Genomic DNA, 18763 nt, shown 5'->3' with positions numbered 1-18763 from the left:
AAGAATGAAGGAAGTGAGAAGGCAATCTCACGAACATGGAGGCACTTGATAGGGACATCTTCTACTAATGATCTTCACAATGGAGTTGCAAATGAAGGGGGTCCAAGTACTACTTCAGAGGCAGTGGTTGATGAGGATTATGGAGGTAGAGATCCTGCTGGAATAGTGGACTTTTGCAGGTATGCTATGGGCATATATGACTTTCAGTTAACAAAGGACAAGCTAGGTGAGCTTGGATGTACATATGAGGAGATTGAGGCTGTGCACAGATACTTGAGGACACAACATCAATCTGATACATGGGTGGATGAGAGTCAGGGAGGAAACTTCCTGGCCCTCCTTTCTCCATAGACAACCTTCGAGATGGGTTGGTGTGGAGACCTTGGTAGGGAGGAACCACATAAACTTAGCAAGGGGCCTTGGGAGGAGGCTTCTTTATGATAGATTGAAGACTTGGATGTAGGTGACCAGATGTTGGGATGGAGTCTACATAGGTTGGGCATCATGGAAAACTAGAGTCATGGACATCAGGTTGGAGATATGGAGCATGACAATTATGCAGGGACATTATGCAAGAGCATGTGTAGAGGTGCCATTCATGACATTCTATGGGGAATGCCGAAGCAAAGGATGTTGTGTGGATGTTGTTGTGACATAGAGATATATGAGCTAATGGATAGGTTGTACACTCTTGTGCAACAAGGCCATGGTTCGAACATGTTGCAGATGGGATGGAGTTCCATGGACCTAAGCATGGGATTGAGAGCAGACTTGATGAGTCCGAGGTGTAGCAGAAGTCAGGGAAAGACTTATAGTGGCATAAGGATGTGCATTCATACGGTTTGGGCGTATGGTTGGATTAGCTACCCAACTAGTTCGAGTCATGAGGGGTACCAATGTGCAAAAAGATGTTTCTGTTGAGGTTGACATGGTGACACATGATACAAGTGTGTTGGCATGGTGGAACATCTGACAGAAGTCTATATGGAGGGACGAGACATGATGGAGATGTAGTTCTACATATGTTGCAAGGATGTTTACAGTATGTGGAGGAGTCAATATCATGGATAAGACTATTCGGATATTGATATGATGATCTTGGTGGATGGCTACCAGGATGATATGTTGTCGAGGACGACAACGACTTCAGGTGGAGGAGGATGTAACGTCCTGCGGTTCTACCTGGAGTGTGACCACGTTTGGCAATGGGCGACCGAGAGCGCGCACGCGGTTTGAGGACGAGTTGCGATGTGCGACGGTCATGCGACAGAGGTGCGACACATATGTGATGAAGGATGCGATGAAATATGCGACGAGCTATGGAGAGCGTTGGCATATATATACACCTTGGAGCATTGAAGCGAAATGTTGGAAGGCCAACATGTATATTGGGCGTTCTAAAGGGTGTGCACCAGCGTTGGGCAAGTCGGCTGGGCACCAGACTTAGCCCAAAGCTTGGCTATATATTATGGGAGCGTTGGAACATTTCAATCATCATTCGATCAACACACATCTCCGCACAAGAGTTGAAGTGCGCAATCTAGTGCACAGAAACAAGAAGGCACACTTCTCATGCGCCGTTTCTTGGTTTAGCCACACGGTGTGAGGTCGCACTTGGAGTCGGGTAAAGGTTCGGGCAAGGTGTGCCCGGTGGTCAGTTGAGGCGTGCACGGTGAACGTGTAGCGCCCATTTGTGTTAAGTCTTGGCATGGGTGTCTTGGTAGCTCGGGTGAGCGCCCGCCGAACATGCAAGTGTGCACGAAGGCGAATGAAGGAAGGCAACCGAGTTTGCCTTGATTGTAAAATTGGCTAAGTATGAAACTTGGTACTTTCAAGTATACTTGTAAAAGCTTGTAATATTGAAAATTGTATAATACATATATTTCAGGCAGACTCATTATTCAGGGAGTTGTCCCTCCCTTTATACTGTGCAATTGCGTTCTCGTTTATAATTGCTGTTGATAATGAATGTGTATGGGTGTTCATTGGTATAAAGGATAATATAATAATACTTGGTTGCGAAACACAAACTAAGTAGGAGTAAGTGGTTAGTCGTAGTCCACGAACATAAGTATTGGTGAAAAGAAAGTGTTCGGTGGTGTCGCACCTCGCTAAGAGTGGTTGAAAGACTACCGCCGGCTTGGGAGCGTGACACTGCTAGTCCTATAGACTTGCCCAACCTGACCTCTTTTAGGTAATTATCAAGCATATTTATTTTTAATTTATGGCTTATCAAGTATTTTTTAAAAGCAAGTTATTATTTTTTTCAAGAATTTTGATTGGTAAATATTGAAAAATTTTATGTTTCTTTTAAGTCAGTTTTAACATCATATAGTTTCCATAATAATTTTAATAGTGCTTTTAAGTAAAACTTACACAAGAGAAATTTTTATGGAAGTGTTTCGAACTAGCGAGTACAAGATAATGTTAAAATCATATAAAATCTTTATATCAAATCACTTCAACGAAAATCTTGAAACTAAGTACTTATGAACCCCTTTGTCCAATAAAAACCAACCAATAATTTTGGAATATATGAAGTGTCTCGGAATGATTTTTGAAGTTTTTGCTTCAAAAGAGCACCGAGTATTATCTGCTAGGTCAATCTCCATACCGTAGCCTTTCATATGGACTTATTATGCATCATTTCAATTTGAATTTTATAAATATGAAGTACTAAGGATGCTTTTGAAGAAAAAGTTGCAGATTTGACAAATCATGGAAAATGCCAGAGACTTGAATAGACAAACTTTGAATGTCAGGTTTAAAAATACAAGTTGGTACACATACAAAGCATGAATAAAAGTAAGTACACCTACAAAGCATGAATAAAAGTAGGTACACCAACAAAGCATGGGTAAGACTTTTAGGAATAGAATTTGTATCCTACTTCTTGTGGATCGAGGTAACATTTAAGTAAAGTTGTTTTTTAGGGAAAACACTGCACCAATTAGAAACGTGCTTAGTGATGACGAATTACGTCGAAAAGAGGTGAGGAGTTGATATGACCAAATGCGTTGAGAAGAAATGAATGATTGGATTAGATTTCTGTTGAACTCACTGATTCTTTTCAGTTTGATTTTAGAATAATTTCGGAATTGACAATACGGATGGTTATTGGATATTTATATTGCACTCAGCCTCTCATTTTGTAACTTGCATATCAATATCATATTCGCTGTATGTTCCGTGCAGAAAAATGCAAGGTCACGAAGGTGGAGAGGGCATGAAGGCTTGCGTTACAGGAGCAGGAGGGTATATCGGATCATGGCTCGTCAAGAATCTTCTCCAGAGAGGCTACACTGTTAACGCCACCCTCAGAAACCCATGTATGTAATACAGTTTGTTTTGCCGCCATCTGATAAGAAATTAGCTGCTATTAATTAATCAGTTTGTTCCGCCGCACTCCGATAAGAAATTAGGTTTGAGCTATTCTCGTACTTTTGTGCCTGCAGATGACAAGGCAAAAACTGGGCCTCTGCTGTCGCTGCCTGGTGCTGCAGAGAGACTGAAGCTCTTCCAAGCAGATTTAAGCGAAGAGGGCGCCTTCGATTCCGCGGTGGAGGGCTGTGATGGTGTGTTCGACGTGGCCAGTCCTATGGACTTCTCCAAGCCTTCTGAGGTACTTATTATGCATAAATTTCTATTAACATTTGATTTGTGAAGTATGAAAGGTATTAAAAGGGATTTAACAGCGTATAAATTTTATATTTCTGGCGACTTCATTAATTTTCATCTTGATTTATGCAATTTAACTTGTCTTTCTCAAAAACTTTTGAGAGATAATCCTGATAAAAAGTATAAAATTATGGGACAGGATGATTTTGTTCAGCCTGCTTTGAAAGGGGTATTGAATGTATTGAAATCCTGCTCGCGCGCTAAATCGGTTAGGCGTGTGGTTTATACTTCTTCGGTGGCAGCAGCTTGTCCGCTAAATGAAGAAGGGGAGCTTATTACTGGGTCCACTCTCGACGAGTCAAACTGGACTCCAGTGGAATTCATGCGCAGGAAAGCCGGCCCTATTAGTGTACGTATGAGTAGTATGGTTAAATTTACATCTCAAATATGGTGTAACTTACATGTCGTGCTTATCATGTGTGCAGTTCTATTGCATATCCAAGACTTGGCGGAGAAAGCCGCCATTGAGTATGGATTAAACAGTGGCCAAATGGAGGTTGTGACAATTGGACCGGGTTACGTTGGTGGGCCAGCCATTATCTCAACATTTCCGTATTCATGTGGTGAAATATTAAGCCCCATTACAGGTATGTAGTCATTTTATTATATGTTCATTAAAAATTTTGAGGTGTTTGCTATGGGGCTTCTTGTGAAGGTGAAACAATCAAACCAGGAATAGGGAGAAGGCGAATGATAGGACATTTCTATTTGAGTTGAGGAGAGGGTTTGGCAGAAAAATATGTAAAATACTTTAGTTTAAACTTTAAAACACTAAGAGCAGCATGACAATTTCCGTTTACATGCCATCATGAAGGATTGAAATGGAGTGAGTCGTTTCGGGGATCATTACCATTAGTTCATATTGAGGATTTATGTGAGGCTCATATATTTCTGATGGAGCAACCAAAAGTACAAGGTCGACATATTTGCTGTGTTTCCTCTCTCACCGTTTCTCAGTTATCGGACTCCATCCATAAACTCCACCCACAATTCAAGTAAGTAGCTTCTCCCAGCATGTTTCTCAGTTATCGCACTCCATCCACATTTCACTCGACCATTCAAGTAAGTAGCTTCTCGCAGCATGCAGGGTTGGAATTTCAAAACAGACCCTCCTGTCAAGTTTGAGGTTTTTCACCGTTTCTGATTTGTTTTTATAGTTTTCAGAATCTTTAAGGTTTTGTAATTTTTTACACTATATTTAATTGACAAATCACCCTATAACAACCAATTTACCCGTCAAATTCCACCCTGCCCACATATAAGTTTTTTTTGGTTATATTTTTGTGGAATTATATTGATATAGAAGGCGAGGAAACTTGTTTTATATGACAGAAGCGACGCTGAAGATGATAATGGTGTCCGTGTTCCTACTTTGTCTTGGAAACTTTTGGATATGGGGTTTTCTTTCAAGTATGGTGTGGCAGAAATTTTGTGTGACACAATTAAATCGGCTCAATCGTATGGACTACTGAGATAGGTTCCGTAAATTGTGAAGAATATTGTTATTTTATAAATATATTTAAACAGTGTTTGAATTGTATGTAAACCAATTCGATTTATATTTTTGAATATTGTTATTTTATTAGTATATTTAAAAAATATTGCAATGGAATATAAATCAATTAAATTTATTTTATATTTTGGAATAAGGTTTTAAAATTTTAATTTAATTATCTATAAATATTAAGTAGATGGTGGGGATTTAAATTTTATAAAATATTTTAAAATATTTTTAGTAATTTAAAATTGTTATGTTATTTTTTCTCTTTCTATTAAATTGATTAATTAAAAAAAATATCATATAAACATGTGTCATCTCCAAATGAGTGATGTGTAATATCCCCATTATAATTACCCCTGCGTAAAAATAATTTCAACTTACGAATCAGTTATTAACTGATTCTTGGTAGTTGTGAACTGAATGAGGGGGCAACATTCCTTTTTGCGGGTAATGGTAATAGTGCTTCATGCACCTTTGGAAGGAAAGCGATGCGTGCAGCAGTTGGAGGTTTTAGATAAAGTCAAGAAGGAAATTACGGTGAAAAGGTTTATGATTTTCTTGACATTCCTTGGGAAAACCGGAATGTTAAAACCTCAGAAGCGAGCACAGATTACAGAGACTGCAAATACTGTCATTGCCATGCAATGGATAGGAATTCGTGCCAATAGGAATTCGTGCCCTTGACCATTTTCAGTGGAATCATATGAAAATTACAAGCTCGCCAAAGGTTTCGGCTCTCTTTGGGTTTGGTGAATCGCCAAAGGTTTCGGCTCATACTGTCATTGCCATGCGATGGATAGGAATTCGTGCCAATAGGAATTCGTGCCCTTGACCATTTTCAGTCAAATCATATGAAAATTACAAGCTCGCCAAAGGTTTCGGCTCTCTTTGGGTTTGGTGAATCGCCAAAGGTTTCGGCGGGTTTGGTGAATCGACCATTGATCCAGACAACAACTATATTGCAACTGCATTCAGGGGCAACTATGCTCCCTACGGCAGAGATTTCATCGATCACCAACCTACCAGAAGGTTTTCCAATGGGAGATTACAACAGAGTTGTCGAAGGAAAGAGATAAGTTGATCTCTTGAAATATTCTTTGTTTATGTGTAGTAAAAGAAGATTAAATTATATGTTTTCTTGGTAGGAAAATATGTTGATGCACCAAGGAAAATATGTTGATGCATACAGCAAAAGAATGATTAAATTATATGTTTTCTTCGTAGGAAAATATGTTAGTGCATGCGATAAAAGAATGAATATTTTATATGTTTTCTTGGTAAAGAAAATATGTTAGTGCATGAGTAAAAGATTGAATATTTGATATGTTTTCTTGGTAAAGAAAATATGTTAAAGATTGATTATTTTGTATGTTTTCTTGGTAAAAAAAATAGGTATTTCCTCTTAAAAAGACTACATGTGAGTCTCGTGCATAAAATGCTTGTATCTCGTCATTTTCTTGGAATAAAATCCTTGCTAAATATAGCCAAAATATTTTCTTGAGAAAAGAAGAGGAAGCATATAAACATCCTCAGGACATAGCATGAAAAGTGGGCAAGTTTTCTTGAATTAAAATAAGTATTTTTATAAAAGTTTCTTGAAAAATGATATATGCTAATGGCATTGTGATACGAGTTAATTTCTAAGTTCATGTGAAATAATTATGCATTACATGCATGATCGAATTAGCTAGTGAAGTGCTTCTAGGCTCATAGATATTTATTTCTATAGTTTTCTTTTTAGGAAAGTGTGCATACTTCATGTATGAAGATGATGGCTTTTGTGAGAAGATCTCTTGAAACAAAAATAGAGTTTCCTATTTTTGAAAGACATATGAATAGTGTTCATATCATACCAAGAATCCATACTTGTTCCATGGAAAGATTATGTGCATTGAAGTAAAAGTAATTCTGTTAGGAAAAACACATGTTGCATGCACATAAGGGTAGCTATTGTGATTGTGGGAGTATGATTTTGTATGATTTTGTGTACGTAGAGAAAGTGATTATGTTAACTTTCTTGAAAATAATAATCTCTTGAAAATTTTGTCTTGTTAGATGAGTTGTGTTGACTTCTTGATTTTGATGCATAAAGGGTAAGTTAACCTTGTTTTTGTGTCTCAATTTTTATTTATAAAGATGGATATCTTTAATAATTTCTTGAAAGGGAAGCTTGAGAAACCCTCATATAGGAAGATAGAGAATGAGGTTATAATGACTTCCTTTAAGAAAGAAGTATGTGGTTTTTGTATGAAGTATGTGGTTTTTGTATGAAATGATGGTAGTTCTAGTGAAGGGAATATGTATTGCATACATTAAAGAATGGCTAATATGATAAGATATGGTATGCACAAAGAATAGTCATTGTGATATTGAGTTATGTTCTTTGTATGTTAGAGAGACTATGTTGAGTTCTCAAAAAATAACTATGTGAAAAGAAAATATGTGCTTAAGCATAGAAATAATAGTTTATTACATGTATGAAGATATAACTATTATGTTATACATGTTAGTAGAACTAAAGAGTTAGATCTCTTAAAGAGAATTATGCATTAATGTAAATAAACATTGTGGAGGTCAAACAATATTTACTTGAGTATATGTACTAGCTATATAGTATGTCATGCTTCCTCATGCATATGAGTAGAGGTTAAAAGATCTCTTTTAGAGGTTGCTTATTGATTGATTAATATGATATCTAATCTTGTTGCCAGGCTTGTTGACAACTACATTGACAGGAAACAATGGCGGATGGTGCCAAAGGAAAGTGATGTTTAACCTTGTGGTAGGAAAAGGATTAATGGACCATGCAAATGAGTTCGAGTTGTAGGATTGTCCATTGCTAAAAACAATCATGCCAGAAGGAATGTTGCATGTGGCGGTATGTAAGAAAAGGGTTTCATGGAAAATGTATTAGCTTTTAGCTAGTTATGTGACAACTTAATGATAATTCATTGTAATGATTTTATAACAATGGTTAAGGGATGGAATCCCTTATAAGCCATTGAGTGAGGGGTGAAAACCCTCACGAGCGTTTAATAATAAGATTAAACGTTTGCTGGTTTTCACCCTACGGGGTTTCCAGGGTATATTGGTGTTCAGTGGTGTGATTGCCTTTTGTGTCAGTTGATGATGTTGATGGTTCTTTATTTGATGGCCTAACCATAATGTCCAAGTATGAGGTTAATTAATATGGTGAAGGAAATCGTGAAATGGATGCATGGATTCATGAGACAGTTATGTTAATAAACTACCACAGTGGTGGTTAATGGTTATGCAAACTTACTATCTTTAATTGCAATTTACTTGATGTACTAATGAACGTTATATCTAATGGTTAATGAGGAATTGTGGAGTAGTGAACTGGATAATTACTTGTGGGTAATTTGTATAAAAAAAACTACCAGAGTGGTGGTTAATGGTTATGCAAACTTACTATCTTTAATTGCAATTTACTTGATGTACTAATGAACGTTATATCTAATGGTTAATGAGGAATTGTGGAGTAGTGAACTGGATAATTACTTGTGGGTAATTTGTATAAAAAATTCTAACTCCCTGCTTTTACATGTGAGGTTATCGGGGTACATTACATGATGATTGTTTTGGATATTTGCAATTAATAAGATATGATATTGACCCATAGTATTGTAACAAAGACTATGATCTCTATAATTAAGAATTTGATACATGTTTTTTTTAAATGTGTATACTTTTAATTCATGTATTAATATTTTTTATAATTAATAATAATAATAATAAGTTTGTTGAGTTTTGGATTTACAGTGAATGGATGCACCTTCAAGGCACTCCTTGCTACAGGTCACAATTGAAATCTCCTATGGGTGTTAATCTACCAAAAAAAAATGAAAATAAAGTTAGAATTTAATTAATTTTTATGTTTTTTTGTGGGGGGTAAATTTTCAATATAGATTGATTATGATTTTGTTAGATCTAAGAATTTTGTAATCAATTATGTAGAGAATAGTCTTTCGGATTAATCACATTGTAAGGATTGGGTCGACCTTTGGAACCAAATAATGTGGTTCATCCTTAGGACAAGGTGAGAAACTAATCGATCTCAGAGACTAAATAGCAGGGATGCATCAATGTTCAGGGTAAGCCAATAAAAAATAGTTGTTGGTGAAGGATTATTAAGTTTATTAAAAACAATTATTTAGTTAGAAAATAGCCGTTATGTAATAATTAATTATTTAATATTGAAAATGTAAATAAAATAATATTATTAGGGTTGACCTATTCAAAAGTTAATAAATCTATTTATCGATTCAAATGGTAATTCTTTTATATAATATTAATATTATTTAAAAACAAATAAATATTAGTATTAGGTTGAAGATAAGTTGTTAGGTAAGGAATTAGTTAGTGATAATATTAAAAATATAAATTATTTACCAATTCAAATAAAATATTATTATTTTAGAAGATAAAATAATTCATATATCATTATTAATTAATATATTTATCGATTAAAATGTTAATAATATCTAAGCATAATTTATTTATATAATAATTAACATTAAGAATAGAAAAGATAGTACTATTAGGTTTAAGATTAGTTGTTATGTAATTAACTAGTTAGTGAATATATTAAAAATTATCTATTTACCAATCCAAATAATAATATTATCTATGAGTAATATTCTTAGTTAGTTAGAGTTGACGAGGGGGATTAGGTAGAAAACTAGTCGTTATCTTGATGTAATAAATATGTTAATATTATTTAAAAGAATTTATAATAATATTTAAAAACTAACCGTTATGTAATAATTAAATAATAATGTGTCAAAAAAATATAATTATTCTCATGGTTAAAGGTATAAGGTTAAAACCTCATCGCTAGGAAAAATTCAAGATAAATATTATTGAAATTACCAAGACCAATAAGGTCTAATAGACGGAATGAAACAACATAGGGAAGAATATCCTCATTGAAAAGAAAAGATCGGGATGAAAGATAGGAACCAATAGAAGAATGAACAAAGATGAGGGCGAAGGAGCTAGGAAGTGAGAGCTGGAATCCAACTTTCACTTAATTTCCAACCATCATCCCTATTGAGGTTTTTGGCATGCCTCTCAATCTCAATCGCTTCCCTAAGTTTCCTTTGGTGGAAATGATCAATTTTAGCAAAGGACTTTGGATTCTTCAATGCATACATGGTGTTTTGATTTCTCAGCATGTTCTATAAGGGTCGAGGTGCGGAAGCGATTGTGTCTGATGTCAACAGCATGTTCACTGATCCTCTGCTTAATAGATCTTCCCATTTCACCAATGTAGGGGATACCACAAGAGCAGGGAACAAGGTAGACCCCTTTTGAGTCCTTCGGGTCAATAGCGTCTTTGACCGATCTAAGATAATTTTTAATGGTATTGAGAGGTTTGAAGGAAGAAGAAACATTAGTTTTCTTAAGAATATGGACAATCCTATCCTTGGTTCCTTGGATATATGGGAGATAAACCTTAAGAAAAGGATCGACAAGAGTGGGCTTAACCTTCTGCTCTTTGCTAGCTCTAAGAAAGGCTTTGAGGCTAAGGGGTCTACTATACCCATTGTTTTCAAAAACATCAAGAAGATAAGACTTCTCCCAATCAAGATGGTCACTATTAGAAATTCTTAGTGCCCGGCTAGCGAGAGTGTTTGAGAACCCCGAATTTCTGAGCTGGGAAATTATGGGAATTACCACAGAGGTACTATTTCATGTGAGTCTTCTTTCGAAAAACTTGGTGACAAATGGAACCATCATCCCTCCTGGAAAGGAGAATGTCGAGAAAGGGAAGGTGACCATTCTCCTCAACCTCCATAGTGAACTTGATGGAATTTGAATGAGAGTTCAAGTGGTTGAGGAACAAATCAAGCTTCTTGCTTCCATGAGGCCAAATGACATAGGTGTCATCGAAAAACCTGTTCCATTTTTTAGGACGAAGATTAGTGAGGCAAGGGCTCTTGTCTCAAAATCTTCCATGAACAAGTTTGCGACAATGGGGAGAGGGCGGATCCCATCACAACAACATAGGTTTGTTCATAGAACTCACCTTGGAAACTAAAGAAAGTGGAGGTGAGGCAAAGACCTACTATCTTGGAAGTGTCTTTATCAGTGATGCAGTTAATGATATCAATGGCTTCTTGGATGGGAATTTTGGTGTATAAGGAAACAACATCAAAACTCACTAGTAAATCTCCGAGATCTAATTTGATGTCTTTCCACTCTTGAAAAAAAGAGAAAGAGTCTTTCACAAAAGAATTAGTGCGACCCACAACAAATTTGAGCTTTTGGGCTAGGAATTTATCTAGAGGATAGGTTGGGCCGTTAATGGTATTAACGATAGGTCTCAAGGGGGCACCAAATTTATGAATCTTTGAAAGACCATAGATTCTAGGGGTAAGGGGGGCTCTTACAATGACTTCTTAGGAGAGGGGATTAAGAGATGAATATGCTTTGATCACAGAAGTGACTGAAGGGTATTTTCTTGAGCTTGATGTAACCTTCACTATTAGATAGACGTTCTACCATTTTGCAGACATAATCAAACTTGTCAAGAATGACAACAACTCAAATTTTAATCGATAAATATATTAATTAATAATGATATATGAATTATTTTATTTTCTAAAATGATAATATTATTATTTGAATTGGTAAATAATTTATATTTTTAATATTATCACTAACCAATTCCTTACATAAAAACTTATCTTCAACCTAATATTAATATTTAATTTGTTTTTAAATAATATTAATATTATATAAAAGAATTACCATTTGAATCGATAAATAGATTTATTAACTTTTGAATAGGTCAACCCTAATAATATTATTTTATTTACATTTTCGATATTAAATAATTAATTATTACATAATGACTATTTTCTAACTAAATAATTATTTTTAATAAACTTAATAATTCTTCAAAAACGGCTATTTTTGAACAGGTTACCATGAACATTGATGCATCCCTGCTATTTAGTCTCTGAGATCGATTGGTTTCTCTTTCTCACCTTGTCCTGAGGATGAACTAGATTAGTTGGTTCGACCCAATCCTTACAATGTGATTAATTTGAAATACTATTCTTTATATAATGGATCACAAAAGTCTTAGATCTAACAAAATCATAATCAATCAATATTGATTATGAGTTAAGTGTTTTGATGTCTATCAACATTTATTATCCATTTCATTTACATATTTAAACAATATATTTGTATTGTATACATTCACAACTTTATTTTATTTTAAATTCTTTTAGTATATTTATATTATTTTGAATTTATGTAATAATATAATTCAAAATCTATTAAAAATACTTATTTAAAATTTCTTAAAAATTAAAACTAATGGATGACAAATATGCCTAAATATAATTAAAAACATACCTTAATTTTTATAATATACATATTAAAAAATATTTTAGATTATAAATGTTGAGAGCAACTTTACACTTTCGTATGAGAGATTTTGTCTTAAGTATATTTCTAAAAAATAATAATATTTATATTTAAAATTTTAAATATAATATTAATAAAAATATAAAAAAAAATTATAATTAAAAAAAAATATTAATCACTATCACACATAAAATATTTTAGTGTTCATTTTAAAAACATAATTTCACATCAATTTTTTAAAAAGAGATAAAGTAATTGAAAAAAAAGTTATAATTTCAACATAAACTATATGAACCTCTCGCTTAGTTTAAATATAGTTAAACCAAAGTAAAAATATGGAATTGGAGTTAGTATTAGTTTTACTGTTTTACTAGTGTGGAGGTGGAGAATCTCAACATTTCTAATGAAAATAATAATGTGTTATTGATGATATTTTTGTTGAGAAGGTTGTCTAGAAAGTTTCACATTTTCTATGTCAAGTATAAATAGATATATTTTAAAGGGTAATTGTTCTTGCACATATACCAAATTTTGTAATAAACATATAAAATAAATACTTTGGTAGTATTTGTTTTTTTTTTGTTTAGCTAGCGATACATGTTTGTGGGGATTGAACTTTCAATTGGAGGTAATAAAAACTGTTTTTTTTTTTAAATAATTATATAATTGTGAAATGAATCTATAGTAATTTTTTGAAGTGTCTAACTATTTTTAACATATATTAAATAAAAAATTATGGTTTGAATAAATTTTCACTTAATTAATAATGAGTTTATCCCATTGTATTTGTTTATGAATAAAGTTATTTAATTCAAATAATAAAATTTTAAACATGATAACTAACAATATTTATTAATTTTGAATTTGTTAATTAATAATATTTATTATAAAAATATTTTAAATATTATAAATAACTAAGTTACATTTTAATTAATTAATGGTCAGTATGATTTCAAAAAAATTGCAATAACCTACTCCTTAAGTGTTGAAAAAAGCATAAATAATTGTTGGTAGTAAAAACTCATTTAAGTGTATTTAGTTGCATCTTGTTCTATCCATTTTTTGATACTTGCTTAAATTATGGTGGGTAGTAATTGATGGTAAATATGTTATTTAGGTGAGTATTAGCTATTTTCAAGGATTTTAATTTTTGGTGGTTTCCTAAAAATATTAACAATGAAAATTCTAAAAGGGCATAAACATTGCAAATGCATCCAAAACTTATAGAAAAAAAAATCTAACGCAGTTATCCAAAGATTGCAAGAAATAATTTTAAATTTCAATAAAATAATAAAATTTAATCCATAATGTTAAACCATGGAGAAGTTGCAATTTTTTTTGGTAAAAAACAAAGTAATATGCAATCAAAGGAAAAATTGAATGTGTAATGCCATGCTTGGAAAAGGTATAATAATAATGATATTACATCCCATTATGAAGGGAGATGTGTAATTTCTCTAGTGTTCAACACAAAGCACATGTCATATTTAAAAAAGAAATATTAATATTAAAAATGTTTTCTTTTTGTTATTCACAAATAAAACATTTCAATTTCCATATTAAGTAACATAATTTTATATCAACACTTTATATAGAGAGATAATGTAATGGAAAGTCAGAAATTAACAAAGAGAGAGATGTTTCTTATGCAACATTCAAAATATTAATAACAACTTTTTTCCCTAAAAAGTATCAAATATACTAACTCATGGTATATGAAATACACAAATATGTGTTCCATATATAACAACATAAGAGGCCAAGAGTTATCTAAAGATAGCTATAATATTGAAGCACATAATAACAACTACATGAGCTTAGAACTCACAATAGTTGACGCATTAGAAAGAGCATTAGAAAATACTGACACTAAAACCCAACTTTAAGTGAAACATAGGAAGTAAAAATAAATAAATATTGGCTACCTGGAACAAGACTTATAAAGTTCCCAAGTGGAAACTTTCATAAGTGGAGAAAAGGAGGAAAACCAATAGGAAAAGACTCCTCTCAAATAGAAAGAAGGATTTGAATGCTCAAAACATGGAGATGAAATTGTATCCCACATTGTATACTGAAAGGAAAAATAGAGCCCTACTCCAATTAGGGAGTACCAAACTTTTGAATATCAGAGCCAAAAATCCTTAGTGAGCTTGTAGATGCATAACAAAGACAGGCATTTACAACCATGTCATAAAAGCTTCAAATAGGCATTGATAAAAGTATAGAACAAATAATTAAAACATAAGAAACCACCATCAATAATCAACTAAATAATGAGACCTATAAAAACCGAAAGCCTCAAACAAAAAGTATGGCATTAAAGTATTGCATATCTTCCCCCCTTGTTTTGTTTTTAACTTCAAAACATGATCAAAATGCGTTACAACTACTCCTGAAGAATTTTGAATGCTATCACCATCAACACTTTTAAAAGATAAATAAGAAAATACTATCAACAAGACAATGAAACAACATGATCTAGTCGATCAACAAATTACGCTCTACTCATCATCAAACTTCCCCTCCATAAAAACAATTGAGTAAGGCCCAATGATAAACAACAAAAAATACGATGAAAATTATATGTTTGTATGGTCATTGATATACAACGATATGATGTACATAAACAATTGTTTAAATGAGTCCATGAAATTTATTAATATAACCACAATTAATTCTAATGGTTGGAATTTCTCCACAATTGAGTATTTCATGAAGTTTGTACAATTATTCGAATGTATAAGTACTAAGCTTTAGATTCATGTGTAAAATCATCTGAGATGAAGCCTCGGAATTTGGTTTTGTAGGCTCAAATATAGGTGTAGAAACAAGAGGACAACCTTGTATATCAACAACTTTGTCATCTATGTAAACTTTTTTGGCAATCTCCTTAAGCTATTTAGCACAATCAGTAGGGGGTTTTTCTTCCAACAATGTAGTCTTAACTCCACTTGCAATAAAAGATACCCTCTTGGATTCAACAATATCAAATGTAGGTAGTGAAGTAGAAGAAGTATAATATCCAAGGTCTGCTCTATTTGTTTGCATTTTGGACATAATAGGAACATAAATTCCCTTTCCATTTTTCCCATGTCCTCCTCTAATATATCCCATTCTTCCTAGCAGTCGAGAACTAATATTGATAGCGTGTTTTTCAAAGATGGGCGACACAAAAGCATGTGATGAGACACAATCATCAACCTTCTGCTTCTGATAAATATCAAGGCTACAATCATGATCATGAAGGGTGGAAGAAGGTAATCCTGGAAGGTCAAGAAAAATGGTCCCCTTTTCAAACTTTTGTTTTGAAAATAGCAAAAAGAAATGATAAAAATAGAATCCAAAAATTCCAGTTTGATGTGTCCTTGAATTAAAATGAGAATTAAAATTGTAATTCCTTTCTCATAGCAACTTGTAATACTTAACTAAGTTAAGTTTACTTAGTTAACTTAGGAATTTTGAGTTGGAAGTATTTCTGAAGCCATGTATATGTTCTCCCTATATTATAGGGGTCCACGATGCGTTAAGTGTGAGTTGTAATTAGATAACTTAGTTTACTGAGTTAAGTTAAGTTAAATTAGTTCCAAACTGTTCGAGGAACTAATAGTGAGTTAACAGTGAGTTGGTGCACTAATGCATTAACTTGTTCTACTCCAGTTAACTCAATATTCCCTCATTAGAAAATCATGTATGTCGATTCGGAGAAAGACCTAGTTGAGACTAGAGTTCAAGGACAATGTACTATTAGTTGTATAATTTTCTAAGTTATACAGGTGGTGCATGCAATCGGGAATTGAACCTTGAAGGGATTGTGTAGTTTTGGATGCACTGGTTTCCCTTTAATATGGGTTAATCATCCATAGGAATTGTGCAAGGAAATATGGACTTGGAGAGCTAAAGAATTGGCTAAGTGTTGGCCAAGAGCTTGCTTATGGGATGGGGATTGATTATACTGACTGTTTGGATTATTCTTGTGAGAACAAGCATTGTATTATCATCTTGGATTTGTGAATAATGTAGTACAAATAGTGGGGTTTTGAGTTGTGGCTTTCCTTGAATACTTATTGTGTTATGTGCAATTGATTTATCTTCCTCCTGTTGATTATTGTTTTCATCGATCTTTATGGGCTTCCGTTGTAAAGAATAGAAGTAGATTTTTGTCTTTCTCTTTAGTAAATTGCATGATCTTGTGAATCTACAGGATTTTCTATATGGTATCAGAGCTAGATTTGTACAAATTTTCTAATGGTATCGAAGATGAAAACAATATACTAGAGGAGATTTCAAAGTTTGAGTTCTGGGTTAGAAGTGAAATTCGAATTTGCAATACATACTTTAGGATAGATAAATGGCGTTCTACAGTTTGCAGCTCGAGTATGTATTGGATGGTAGCTCGAATTATATAGCCTGGAAGGACAGGATGGAGTCTGTGTTGGAGGATACTGGCTTGAAGGAATTCATTCATCAAGACGTTCCTAGGCCACCAGCATCGGATGCTCATAATCTAGAGGAATGCAAGAAGTGTGTGGCAAGGGCGAGGCGATAATCCTTGAGGGAGTTCGAGACCACATTGTCTCGAGTTTCCATGGGAATGAAACTCTGCATGCTATGTGGAAAGAATTGAAGGGCCTTTTCCAGAACTATAATGACCAAAGGAAGTTGGCACTGAAATATAGACTTTGAAAAATCAAGATGAATGCGGAAAACTCAATTCCAAATTACTTGACCAAGTTCACTCAATGTCATGATGAACTTGGAAGTGTTGGAATCACTGTTGTCGAGGATGATATGATGAGTCTTTCTCTTCTAGGACTTCCAAAGAGTTGGCATAGTTATCAGGAATCTATCAATGGTCAGGAGAAGCTACTAGATTGGGAACGACTGTGGTCGGATTTTATGCAAGAAAAGATCAGGAGGAACACCAAAGATGTGACCTATTCCAAGGACGTGGAAGAGGATTTTTCCTTAGAAAATAAGGCAAAGAAGGCCAAGGGAAAGAAGTCCAAAGGTGAGGAGGGCAGAAAGAATATGGACTTGACAAAAGTCAAGTGCTTTCACTATCACGAACACGAGCACTTTGTCAAAAACTTCCCATAGAAGAAAGAAAACAAGAAGGAGCTAACAGTAGTAGCAACAAGTGAAGCTCTGACTTCACAATTCGAACCTGATTTCACTCTCATTGCATGCATGACCAACACTGCCATGGGAGGCATGTGGCATCTTGACAATGGTGCCTCATTCCACATGACAGGGAATAGAGATCTCTTTAGTGATTTTGAGGAGAAATACCTCAAGCATAGCATAGTGTTTGGAGATGACGAGAGGTATAGAGCTACCGGGATCAGTACGGTTACCTTTTAGAGGGAGTCCGACGCCCCTCTCAGGATCACAAATGTGATGTATGTTTCAATACTAAAGAATAATATTGTTTCATTCACAGTATTGGAAGACCATGGCTATGATGTAGTTTTTTAGCAAGGGAATGGTTTTCCTTAGACACAACACCATGATACAGGTGAAACATATCGGTTCATAGGTCAAGAACATGTATTCTATTGAGGTTCAAGGTGCATGTAAAGCCTTGAGGAGCAAGGAAAAGGTTAGAGACTTGGTGGTTGAGAGGGAGAGTAAATTAGCTCTCAACATGTAGCCCCAGAAGAAGCCTTGGAAGCAACTTCAGAAAGTTGTGGAGAAGCCACGACTAGATAAGTTGAGAGGAGACCGAGTGGAGAGATCCACAAAGGTAGAGAAGAAGCAATCTCAAAAGCAAACTAAAACTATTATGGAGAAGAAGAGGCAATACTGAGTTGAAGCATCCACTCATGCAGAGATGTCCAGTAGTGGGGCCTTTTGAGCCAAATGAGTAGAGGGATCACATGCAGCCATACCTCCAGGTGTGACGTGGGGCGATGTGAAGTGATAGTCCCAATAGGGCTGAAATTGGGCAGGGTCCATTGAGAGGTTTTATCTCATGGATCATACCTTGCTACAAGATCCCAAAGTACATAGTAGCGGGAAGAATGAGTGGGATTGATGCAATTAGAGATAAGAGTGACAGAGGCTAGAGAATTCAGATACTGAAGAGTGTAAAGAAGGGTTGACAATAGTGCAAAAAGGTAGAGTAAACAGAAGCACAGAGTTTTCAGTTGGCAGAGGCAATACGAGTTAGGGACTTTGGTG

At 34.2% G+C, this 18763-nt stretch overlaps 1 protein-coding gene and 1 pseudogene across 3 annotated transcripts; both read left to right on the top strand.

Moving 5' to 3' along the window:
* Positions 1-3142: 3142 nt before the first annotated feature.
* LOC149166029 (putative anthocyanidin reductase) lies at positions 3143-8369 on the top strand. 3 transcript variants are annotated; one of them, XR_016260392.1, is made up of 5 exons: positions 3143-3329; positions 3456-3622; positions 3818-4027; positions 4104-4673; positions 7891-8369. XR_016260392.1 is itself a non-coding variant. In XM_089431259.1 (4 exons), exons 1-4 carry the CDS (start codon positions 3200-3202, stop codon positions 4155-4157), a joined length of 561 nt encoding a protein of 186 aa, XP_089287385.1. In that variant the 5' UTR covers positions 3143-3199; the 3' UTR covers positions 4158-5314. The 3 variants fall into 3 exon arrangements, 1 of the variants encoding a protein (XP_089287385.1); XR_016260391.1 differs by lacking the exon at positions 7891-8369 and adding an exon at positions 5011-5314; XM_089431259.1 differs by lacking the exon at positions 7891-8369 and having other exon boundaries at positions 4104-5314.
* The window catches only part of LOC149166028 (putative ubiquitin-conjugating enzyme E2 23), a 26144-nt pseudogene continuing 13010 nt past the window's right edge, over positions 5630-18763 (top strand).

This window comes from Pinus tabuliformis, chromosome 5_1 (genome assembly GCF_031772625.1).
Source record: "Pinus tabuliformis cultivar Carrire ecotype Pingquan chromosome 5_1, CPIR1, whole genome shotgun sequence".
NCBI lineage: Eukaryota > Viridiplantae > Streptophyta > Pinopsida > Pinales > Pinaceae > Pinus > Pinus tabuliformis.
Note: the sequence above shows the minus strand (reverse complement) of the source record. Positions and strands in the feature narration are given on the sequence as shown.

Coding starts and splice junctions, on each gene's coding strand:
- LOC149166029 (XM_089431259.1), top strand. CDS start 3,200: ATGCAAGGTCACGAAGGTGGAGAGGGCATGAAGGCTTGCGTTACAGGA. Junction 3,623..3,817: donor ACTTCTCCAAGCCTTCTGAG/GTACTTATTATG, acceptor ATTATGGGACAG/GATGATTTTGTTCAGCCTGC. Junction 4,028..4,103: donor GGAAAGCCGGCCCTATTAGT/GTACGTATGAGT, acceptor TCATGTGTGCAG/TTCTATTGCATATCCAAGAC.